This window comes from Amblyomma americanum, chromosome 1 (genome assembly GCF_052857255.1).
Source record: "Amblyomma americanum isolate KBUSLIRL-KWMA chromosome 1, ASM5285725v1, whole genome shotgun sequence".
NCBI lineage: Eukaryota > Metazoa > Arthropoda > Arachnida > Ixodida > Ixodidae > Amblyomma > Amblyomma americanum.
In genome coordinates, this window is record NC_135497.1 from 395,007,425 (window position 1) to 395,019,464 (window position 12,040).

The 12,040-nt window shown below is 47.3% G+C and overlaps 1 protein-coding gene across 1 annotated transcript in view; it reads left to right on the forward strand.

The window, feature by feature from the left end:
• The window catches only part of LOC144115729 (band 7 protein AGAP004871-like), a 410,957-nt gene that overhangs the window by 98,054 nt on the left and 300,863 nt on the right, over positions 1-12,040 (forward strand). The window contains exon 2 of the mRNA XM_077650218.1: positions 3,460-3,636. Coding sequence (XP_077506344.1) covers positions 3,576-3,636 — 61 coding nt within the window. The 5' untranslated portion in view covers positions 3,460-3,575. The remainder of the gene's footprint in view (positions 1-3,459; positions 3,637-12,040) is intronic.

Here is a 12,040-nt window from a genome sequence, read left to right on the forward strand (position 1 = left end):
ATATACTTGGTGTGGCAGTGTCTTTGTGGTGCAGTGCTGGTACTAATCTAGATCATGCCAACTGTATAAAATTCCACTTTACTTGCTGTGAAGGTTTCATAATTTACGATTGTTTTTAGTTGACATAGTCACCCATAAGCCATGAGAAGTTCAAGTGGAATCTTTTCTTGAATAAGGACTCTTGTTTGAGGTGCCTATGTAACACATAACTTGTAAAAATATTCAGATTGTTATTTATTCGTAATTACAAAAGGCATGCTCCAGGCATATTTAGCAGTGCTCGATCAGTTGCGGTTAATCGAGGCGCGCGAGCTTCCACTAAGTACATGAATTCAATACGCGGAAAACATAGCAGCATTGCGAAAGTTGGTTGCAAAATCAGCACAGGCATTCGACGAAAACACTTGGAAACGAGCTTTGTTATTTCAATAACTATAGACTGCAAAAAAACGTCAAGAGCCATTAGTATGTTGAATACATACTGGTACTTTCATGGTGGCTGAAGCAGCTTTTTATCGCTTTTTGGTACCAAGCATAGTTATGAGAAACTTCATTTTGTTCTGTGGAGATTTCTTACCTTATCTGTTTTTCCCACCATGCACCAAAATGCACCATGTTACCGGAAACTGAGCGACATTTCTTAGATTATTTTAGGCGTGGATTATTTTAGCTGAGTGGGTCTAAAAGCATAATATATTTCTTCAGTTATTGTTTGCAACACACAAAATATATCTCACTGCATCTAACGCGCATACAAAGGCGCCTGAAGGAGGGCAAACACACCTTCGGGAAAATTGCGCCTGACAGCGTCGGCCGGAAGGCGCGATCGCTGTTCTGAGCTCAACATACAGCGTCCTGTACACAGGGTTTGTTCTGTGTTGCACGTTACCGGAAACTGAGTGACATTTCTTAGATTATTTTAGGCGTGTGTCATTGCCTAATCTGATGTGCAGCCAGACACGTGTGCCTCATTCAAAATCAGGCAGGGATGAATAGCCATATATGTTCCCGGGACTCGTGGACGCATGCTTGGCAGCCAAGCGACGGCAAGCAGCGACGAGACGTATTTGCGAAACACAATCGAACGTCGCAAATGGCGGCGAATAGGGCATTCAAAACGCAGTTCATCGACTGGGTGGCATCGTGCGCGACCGACTGTTTCTGTCGGATTTGAAAAGGGAGATGGCGGTGGCCGCCTGCATCAGACACACTTGCGCCTGTCGGCTAAGTGTGTTTGTCCACAGATAGGAGCTTTTGTAGCAATTAATCGTCCGCAGAGGGCGCACGAAGGACCTTTGATGTGCTGTTGCGTTCTAACTTCGACGTGTCAAACTTCGGTTAGGCGATAAAAAAAGGCGAGTTTTTGTTGCTTCCGTGCCTGCGTGAGTGCAAGTGTGTGTGACGGAGGCGGAAGGCACTGACGGCAGCGGCTTCTATATTTCACGAAACAGGACGGCAGGAAATTCTCATGCTATCGGCATAATAGACACGAACGTCCCATCTTGGTTAGACCTCATGGGGCCTGCTAAAGCCTACCAAGCCGACAAAGGAGGCTCGAGCCACCGAATATCTTCCATAAACGACTTCGGCAGCCCCGCCGCATAGCGCCTGTACGGTGATCCCTGCAGCGTCCGCTGAGCTCTTCGTACAGACTGTTATTAGGCTCTAGCTGGGCGTTCGCCGGCGATGATAAGAAAAGCGCAGGGCGGGAATGACGTGGCGCAAAAAGCTCGAGAATAAGGCGAAGCAAAATAAGCAGCGCACCAACCTAGGCTATGAAAACCGCACAATGCCGCCCAGAAAACTTTGGTCAGAACAGCAGGAGGCTCCCCGCGACGGTGAAAGAGGGGCATGTGCAAGAAAGGAGCGGAAATAAAAAAAAACAACAGAATAAAAATCTAAGCAATTTTGCGCCCATGTTCCACCGCAGCATCCTATGGGTGTGGCAAGCGCCGTACCTTTTTGTGCGCCCGGAGACGTAGTCTGTCGTCGCCATGATATGGCGCGGTCGACGCTATCGCTGTGTCCCTTGGGACCCGCGTAATGACTCTCAGGACCGTCTTCCTTGCGACGTTCGCAGCCGCATCGGATATCCCCCCCCAGGGTCGCATCGTGCCGTCGTTTAATGGCAGAAAACCCCTATATTTGTTTGTGTTTTTTGTTGTTGCTCTAGTTGATATTTTTAAGGCTGCGCACTGAAAGAAGCATTTATTGAATAAGCTGGACCCTTGGTTTCCGAGCGTGTAAGAATTTGTTCCTCCTGGACTCTTCTCCTTTAAAGCTTGGGGAAAGTTAAGTGCGTTAAGTCGTGGAACAAAAAAAAACTACACGTACACACAGCGAAATGCTCGTTGCCACTGCTGCAAAAACGTGTTGCCACCGACTGCCCATAGACGCACCTGCATTTTGTCGAGGCAGTCTTCATCTTTGTCTACTGTTTCTTCTTATTTTTCTTCGAAGCCCACCTGGACAACATGGACACCTTGCCTTTCTGCCTACGCGGCCATGGTTTTATATCCACAACGAATTGCGCCAGTCCCGTCAACCTCGTCTTCGGTGTCTGCCTTTCGTGTTAGCGCAGTTTGTTGTCAATTTAAAGCCGCGAACCAACTGGCCTGAAAAGAAGTACTTCTAAGGCTAGGCGGCCATTTGTGCACTGCACAAAATACAAAGAGTAGATTTGTTGTTGTTGTTGTTGTTTGCCTCACTAAATGGCACATACCCACAAGGGGGATTGGCCATAACAAGGCGGTGACTACTTGCAATGCAAACTGTATGCGCCAAACATAGGATGACCTAAAAAATTGGGCAAATCAGTTTCCATGACAGAAGTGCTTGAGGGTGGTTAGGGGGTCTAACAAGCTTAAATTTATGCAAGGGAGTGAGTAAAATAAAGAGAGAAGAAACAAGCAATAGCCAAAAAGGAAGTACCTAAATAAGGTTAAGGGGCAGTACGAAAGCTTATGATGGCAGGCGTTCTTTTTTTCTAGACGCAAAATTTTGAACTGCAGAGCAAATATTCCCGTTGGCATGTCCAAGCATAGAAGCGACAGAGAGAACAACCGCAGAAGACAGACGCAAACTGAGATTCTGTAATGGAACTTCTAACGGTCACCTCCTGAGCGATGAGCAGACTTAAAAAACATGGCTGGTCTTCATTGTCGTCCAGGTGATCTTGAATCTCGATTGTAATCAAGGTCTCTGCATTGCGTGCTCAAAACGTGGATGAAAACGTAGTGTACAAGCTCCAGAATGGCTTTTTGCGTTAAAGAAGGAGAATATACGGGTGCACCCACCTACAATAAAAGCCTCTTAGGCGGGTGCTAAAGGTCCTTTTCACTACATGGACGCGCAGAGGTGTTCTGCGGAGGGCACAATGTGCTCCTCCAAGGTCGGCGTGTGGCACCAATGTTCGCTGACGCTCGCCGTCCTCCCCCGGCCGTTGTTCCCTTGACGCAGTGACTTCTAGCGGCGAGGTCGCGGAGGCGGTGTTCCCGTGCGGCGGCGGTGGAGGTCTGCGGCCCCCGTCCGAGATCCCCTCAGTGTCGGCCGCCGTCAGGAGCGCCTGCTCGCCCATGGAGAAAGACGCCGGGGTCGCCCCGGCGACCGCCTACCGCACCGGATACAACGTCATGAGTAAGTGTGCCGACGACCAGCACATTTGCTTTCTATTTTAGTTTTATTTTTGTTCTGTTGAGTCTGGAACGCGGCCATCGCATGGGGAGTGCTCTTTTACTGTTCGTTTTTTTGTATCTGCTGTTGTGGAAAAGGTTACGTTCACACGAAGTCCATCGCGAAAGAAAGAAGAAATGCAGGAAGCACGCAAACTCAAAGGTGCAGGTGGACCTCTTGTACCAGTTGCCATACCCGAACTTAATTTTTATAGCTTCTATTATATCTCGCACACAAAGTCTGTTTCGCGAGTACAGACGAGTGTTTCAAGGTTTTGGTCGTATAAAATGTGTGGCTGTCGACAGAGCTGTTCTTCGTTCGACAGAAAAGAGAAAGAAATTGAGGACGGGGAAACTATGAGTATCTGCACGATTGTGCTCGAATGATGTGGTATGCTATGTTATGTTTCGTTGTGTTATGTTGTCATGTTATATGAAGTTATGTTATCGTCTTAAGAACTCCGAAATTCTCATCTTTTACAGTCGAGTGTTGTTACGAGTTCCTGAATATAGCAGACCATGCCGTAGAATTATGCGTGGTTACTTGATATGCACACGAAGGGGTTGGAATTAAGGGCGAATTGCAGTGAAAATTAAACGAAACGCCATGATGGGATCAGCATGCAGTCCCTAGCAGTAGTCAGCAATTAAGCTCGCATAGCGTTTTTGCACGAGCCCGTCTCAGTGCCACACGCGGGCGCCAACGTACTGCGCTTCGTTTCGTACGCTTGTGTGTCGTGTCTTGCGCTGACACACTGAACAGTCTTTTTGGAATGGATCACCGTCTTGCCTGAAGCGAGGGACGCTCTAAGCTATATTCTAATTCTTTCGAAGCCAGCGAAATCAAAGTGTGAAAGCTTGGACTAGTTGGCAAACCATGACGAAAGTTACCAGCGCAACGAAGATAAGAGCAGAGGAGAAAGGAACGCAACATCGCACAGTGGATAATGGCATGGTGGCGCGTGCCTTACTCCTGGCATTTGCTTTGGTGCGCTTTTTTTCTGTTTCAGGAGGAATCCTGGTCTCGTAACTATGTCTTTAATTTATGGTACTATCCTTATCGTAATAACCATGAAATTGTGGAGTATAGATATGCAAAAAGATTTCGAATAGCTGAATTAGAATGCCATTTATAAGGACTTCTGTGGTTTTAACTGGGCTCTTTTATACAGGTCGTTAGCATAAAAATGTTAGTAAATTAATAGAACTATTTACTGAACTTGATCATTCAAGATTAAATTTGTGCGGTGATTTTTTTTACACACTTGCCTTTGTGAAAATGCCTTGGTAGGAAAACTATGAACAGAACTTACAAAATGAGTTTGGCTGGCAATTTAGGAAAGCGAATAGTTCAATTTTAATTAAAAGTAAAACTAAGGAAAGGTACAAGTAGCATCACCGCCGCTCAACTCCTCCCGAATAAACTGAGCTCATTTCAGTTGCTTAAGGAAAACCATAGAAAAAAAAAACCCCGTCAGGCAGAGACTAAATGTAGAAATCACGAACACACATTGAGAGACGAAGTCGGTGTGCATTTATTGAGCCGCAGGAAACCGTGTCGCGGGACAACGACTGTAGCGCTGGCTGCACTGCTTCGACGCCATTTTGAAACGTGTCAAACAAAATGGCATGAAACAGGCTTTCAAGCGGACGGTTGAAAAAGCGCTTCTGGAACTGCGATTGCGTGAAGGGGAACATCATTTCGAGGCTCGCACTATGTTTTTCGGCCGCGCAACTCTCAAGATATGTTCTTTTCTTTTACTTTGGGATTGTTTCGAGTGTGGATATTTGGCGAATATATTGTTTGAAAGATATTTGGTAACATAAAGTGCTTCTCTAAAAATGAATTTTTTCGTGATTTTTTGCAGTCTCAAGACCCGCATTCTTCTTTAAAGCATAATGAAATCGCGAGAGTTATCTCATTTCGGCTTCAAGCAAACTGTGCATCCAGATGCGATAACACATGTAGACTCCCATGCCGCTTTATGTTGTGCTCGAACATCGTGCCCAAGCTTGCCGTCAAGTTTTGCCGCAGCAGACACCATCACAGGGAAGGAAAAAAGGAAAGGCGAGCTATTTTCGCCGTGTTCCGGTTAGCGGCAGTTCATAGCAGTCTTGGTGTCTTCACACAACAAAGAGAACGAATCGAAAGAGATGGCTCGTGCGACGTCATTCACGACACTCCTTGCGGAAATAGGAACCACGAGGGGAGCACCAGCTTGCACAGTCATTTGTTTTCATTAGCCAAATACGCGGCTGACGCTGAACCACGTGAATTTTAGCGCAAGCGATGGCGGTATTTTATCTTATTTATCGTTCAGGTTGCCTCAATTGTGCCTGTTGATGCGACGAAGTGATAGACATTTCTATTGGGCATTGTGTGTGCTCTGACAAAAGGTACGGGCACCCCTACAAATGTCACCGGACGGTTTTTTCCATTTGTACGAAACACAGCCCGGTATTCGGAAGCGTTCTGCGTAGCTGTCACACATGCGAGTGCTGATTATGCCTTCCGTTACTCCACAGTACGCTGAGCTTTGGAAGAAATTCGAATTTTTCTTTGTATTCGCATACGGGAACCTTTTGAGGGCATGTAGTAGCACGCTCGCGTTGATCCGCATCAGTATAAGTTTTCGATTCTGCACAGTAACTATTCCAAGCTTGCATTAAGATTTCAAGCTGCAATTTAGTTTTTTTAAGCCACTCGGTGCGGGACCACGGGCCACAGCGCTATGGCATTCTGACGGGCAGGTACAGCCTGAGGGTCACTTAACACGCGAAGGGAGTCGAAGTGCTGACAGCTCGATAGGAGCGTGTCCGCCGAGGTGAGGAGCTGGCACCGCTTCGAAAAGACCGAAACCTGTGTAGGGGATCGATCCACGAAAGCAGCTGACCCGGATCACGGCTCCTAATACCGCCGTGGGCAAAAAGAACAAAAAAAAAATTGGCGGTACGCAGTGCAGGTGAGCTGCGCTTCTTTTGAGGCAATTCTGCGGAGGCTCTCCAGCGTTCAATCGGTTGTTGCCGCTGGCAACAAATGTTTCTTAGCTAATATGAGCTGGACGAATCACGGCATGTCACCGGTGTGACATCTGCCGATTCCAAGTCCAGTTTTAATATGTGACTTGAGGAGAAACAAACCCACGAATTCGGTCGTGTGTATATTATTTTTTTGCGCGCCCAGCTTTTTAATTCACAGAGTCCAACGGTTGTTTGAATTTTCAAATTTTCTTTTTTTTTCTATATTGATCACCTCGAGTCAATACGGAAAACTTTCGAGAACAGCGAAGCTCACGCGTGGGTTTCCACCGCTCGGTCAATTTTTGACTTAAATGTCTGCGCCCAAAGAAATGTGATTTTCCGAACTGTTAAGAAAGTGGCAACATGCTGTGACCAACCTCATGGTATCTGCAGCGGCGACCCATTTTAGTAGTGTCCTGGTTATGAAGCACACCCGCTCACATCGCGCAAGTCAAATTTAAAGGTGCAGTCATTATACATTTTATAGCCCTTCTCTTGTCATTGTGAAAATTGGCTGTGATCCCGCAGAGCGCAATTTTTAAAATTAATTTTATCAAGAAGGAAGCATAAAGGGCAGCTCAGCTCATGACAACTGGCCATACCTACTCCTTAAAGGTGCACTAAACAGAATTCTGAGCTCCTCTTTTTACGGCGGGAACTCTATCTACACGCTCCTAGCATTCTTTAAAATTTCCAATTATTGTCCTGTGCGGCCGATTTCCCATTCAATCGAGTTAAACATCCCGCCTCCCGCCGTTTCTTTTTTAACCCTGCTAATTGGTTCATTCTTCTTAATCTCGGAGGTGAGTTCAAAAAGAAAGTAAAAGCTGGCGCCAGGTCATTTAACTCGATTTAATATGGAAATCAGCCGCACAGGACAATAATTTGAGGTTTCTAAGAATGCCCGGACCGTGTAGATCGAGTTCTTCCCGCCGTAAAAAGACGAGTTCAAACTCCTCTTTAGTGCACCTTTAAACAGAAGAGAATTATCTCACTATTGCTCTAGACAAGTCTTAACAAACAATCTGTTGACGTTTAGCTTACGTTAAAGTTTCAGATCTTTAACAATGCGCTCTGTCTCACATCTAATACACCTCTGCAAACCTGCGTGATCAAAATTTGTGCTTTTGATTTCTAAACTGTACTCTGTAAACTAATTACGAAGTTTAGTGAATGCTTTGAAATCTGCGTTCTGAAAGACTTAATGCCGTGCTCTGTAACACCATCTGTCTTACAGCCAGCGATGGTAGCTGAAACGTAGTAACTCACTAATCTAAGCCAATATTTATGTTCCGGCACCCGTTTTGTCATTTTGAATGATTATATCTTGATTTACTGTTTTCTTCATTATTTTTTGGGGTGTGGAGAGGGGCGCCAAGTCAGTGAGCAAAGAATGAATCCCCATTAGTGGCGCGCCGTCCGGCAACGACGCTAATTGCCGTCCACTGTTTACGAAGAACTTCACGCTCGCAGTGACGACCTTATTTTATTCCTTTCTGTTGTTTCTACTCGGCGAGAGATTTGAGGCTACTCCTGGAGCTTTATATGCGTGCTTTTCATCTCCTGCACTGGCTATACGAGAGCAGCTCTATTATTCCCACTTCTGCGCGCTGTACACCCATTACGCGCGCATCGACGCAGCTCTATATAGCGACGTGCTGGCTAATGTAAAGCCTTGTCTGATACCGCAGAATCTCCCAGCGTTTGCAATGATCCTAAAATGTAAGTCCGATTAGCTTTAAATGCGTGCACAGAAAGGAATCTACAAGTATAAAGATAAATGCGGTACGAATATTTTTCGTATCCGCGAACGCATGCCTGGAAAGCGTGGTGGGGGGAGAGGGGGGGGGGGGGGGGGGCACTAGACACTATTCAGCGACTCTTGAGTACCGAAGGAATCGTTGCCGCCAGAGGGAAACAAAGGCGAGGGCCGGCGCTTTGTGGTCATTGTCGAGTGCCGCAGTAGTCTCCTTCGAATGCTACACCCGCCGCTCTGCAGCTGGGCTTTTTTTTTTGTTCCAGTTCATTCCAGGTTCGTTGTTTTCTCGGCTCACGTCCTTCCAAGAGAGACGCTCTGTCCTCGTGTGTAAAGGACATTAAACGCTTGAAGGACGAGCCCGTGCCTCGTTTTTCAAAGGTTCACAAAAGTCTACCGCTCAGCGGAAATAGGAAATGGGAAGCGACGCCAGCACAAAGTGGCCACAAGAACGACGTCAGTACAAGCTGCCGTAGCACTGATTGGCGCTGCCTGTGCCGTGGCCTGACTCGGGCACCCTTGAAACGAATGTTTACGTTTCTTCTGCTACCGGCACCACTCAGTCACGCCTTGGACTCCGATGGTTTAGGAGAAGAATAGTCGGCCGCGCTCCTCTCACTCCTCGACGTTGTCAGGAAGAGGCCTGGTCGCTACTAAACGTTTGCTCTCAAGCTTTTCGCAAACAGCACCTTGTTTCCGGGTAGCCAAACGAGTGCTGAACTGTGCCCTTCCTCCCTCAATTGGAAACTTCGGCGGGTCTGGCGAGGCATCGATAGCGGTCACTATGCTCGGCGCGCCGAAGTTGCAGCCGTCTCTTTCGACATCAACCTTTGAACGTGGCACAGAGGAGTCAGAGGACATTCCGGGGTGTCACCTGTCCACCTCATTTGCAGGCTAGCATACGGATTTTTAAATTCTTTTCTGACCGTATCCTTCCCCTGAGGTTAACATTTCTTTTTTGGCAATGGATGGTGTTGTGCCCGACTTCTACGATCAGCTGTAAGGCATCCTGAAACTTGATGCGACTCTTGAAGCTTAACCCGCCGCGGTGGCTCAGTGGTTAGGGCGCTCGGCTACTGATCCGAAGTTCCCGGGTTCGAACCCGACCATGACGGCCGCGCTTTTATGGAGGCGAAACGCAATGGCGCCCGTGTGCTGTGTGATGTCAGTGCTCGTTAAAGATCCCCACGTGGTGGAAGTTATTCCGGAGCCCTCCACTACGGTACCTCTTTGTTCCTTTCTTCTTTCACTCCTTCCTTCATCCCTTCTCTTACGGCGCGGTTCAGGTGTCCAACGATATATGAGACAAGATACTGCGCCATTTCCTTTCCCCAAAAACCAATTATATTAATATTATTATCCTTGAAGCTTGACTCGGTGTGTGCTGTACACGCCTGCCGTCTTAACTTCTTGCGCTGTTGTTATTGTTCTCTGAGGTGCGTGTCCCCTGCGGACCTCCGTTTTGTCTTTCCACTCTTGCCCCGCTCGCGAAAGGGAAAGCCGTGGCCGCTCAGCGCGGTGCCATAACTCCACCGGCATTTATTAACTGCGTTTCCTCTCGCTAATGCAATGTATGACGCGCTGCTGTCGTTATATCGGGAACTAATTAGCGCTCCTGCACCGCCTGCGCGAGAGAAAGGTACAACAATGAAATAAAAAAAAAGAAAAGAGCGCGCTGTCGGATGCCGATAACAGCCGCGTATACAGTGCGCCCAGCTGCTGTTGCGACTCTCCGTCGTTTTTCATCTTCTCCCTCCGCGCTGTTTCGGGCTTGCGGAGCGGGGAAACCCTTGTCGGTGCGCCGTGCTTGTTGCCTTTTGGTGCCGCAGTTCCCGCCTCGGAAGGTCGAGCCGCGTTAGGAAAGCGTCGCAATGGCTGCGTTGCACCACCAGCATAAAAAAAGCACGGACAGAAACCTGCGTGGCCACTCAGCAGCGCTGCATTGATACGCGGTCGAGACACCCGAGAACTGCTGGAATGTGTTTTTGCCGGGAGCCAATGCGCACTTGCGTTGAATCGGACAAAATCGGTTCTGTCCTTCGTCAAGCGAACACCTGTCAGGCACTTGAATTTGAAGTAGTCGTTGATATAGATTTTGCACCGGAACAAGTTAACTGCACACTTGCGAGTATCTTCCATTTTACAATACGCTTGATTTCATTGTGGTCATATGACGTTTGATAACAACAGTTTTCACATTATAAATTTTAATTTTCGAATTAACGTTTTTTTATGCAACCGATTTTATCGAGTGCTACTGCTCTAGCAATCGCAACCAGATTGCCAGCCATGAAGGCAGTCTTGGAGTAGCCGGAATCACATTACCAGCTTCGATTGACACCCATGGCAATCGATGTTGCCATGGCTTGAGCTTCTATGGCAACTCAAGCCATCAGAATCATGGGTTCTGACGCCCTGGAGCCTTTGGCGTCATTTTTAATGCTATAGCCATAATGGTTCCATGTTACAGAAAAGCCGCGGTCGTCGGCGTCGCTGGCCGTGAGCGAAAAATCCTGATGGACGCAAAGAAATAATAATATGGAGCTGAAAAGAAACCTGTGTTTGGGTGAAAGTCAAGCCCATGACCTTCAGATTGCAAGAAAGGCAAGCTACCCATAGGCCACGAGGGTACGTTGGTTCAAGCTGAATAGAAGGTGGACCTAGTGAATGCGTTGTGGTCTTTGACTTAGTGAACTGTCTTACGGACATGTACTGATGCCTACACGAGTAATTATGAGTATACTAATTAGGAATCACGTCGTTGTGTGAGCGTTTAGTAGGCGATGCGAACGGAACTCAATAACGCTATCGCGTTCTACTCTTAAGGGCGAAGCTTAAGCGTGGCCAAAATTTTTGCGTACTTTGCATGCGGTGTTCGTTCTCATTCTTCGTCTTATTGTGTGTGTCTCAGATTGCGCGGTTCACTTAATGATGATAAATGTGAGGCCATTTATTCCGGGGCCTCTTCTCCCTGGGTCACTTTCTCTGGCGACATTCCTTACGGGGCCATTTTTTTTTCGGAACCAGCTGCGAAACAGAAGGAGGCCTTTGAACAGGCGTCTGACCTTTTCACAGAGGCAAGGGCGGCTGGTCCCAGGAAGAGGAGCCTCGCACTTGCTGCCCAAGGCCGAAATGGCCCTTAATGTTTCGCAGCATGTCTTCTGAGATAATGGAACCGTCTTGCTGATGGGGACAACGAACTGTGGGACTGTACAAAGAACAGCTCGAGTTGGTGGTCGTTCTGCATGGCGTTCCAGTGCGTCAGTGGACAAGTTACAAGCAAAAACCAACACGAGTTCTTGCTAACGACTGTTGTTAGCTAGCGTCCGAGTAGTCCTTCTTTGCTTGGCCGCTGTCCACTGTCGCTTTGGATCAGCATGGAGAACTGTTGGACTAGAGGGTATACTGGTACTAGGCACCGGTGGTGAGGGAGAACGAGTCTCCGCGAGTGTCAGGCTCAGGTACGCACCTGTCAAAAAAATTGCTCGCGTCACCCTAAAGGAAAGAATTCTGGTAGTTTGCTAAAAATATGGCTGTGAAGCATGGCAGCATTTTCCGCAACCAAACATAATACACTCATCTAAAAATAAAC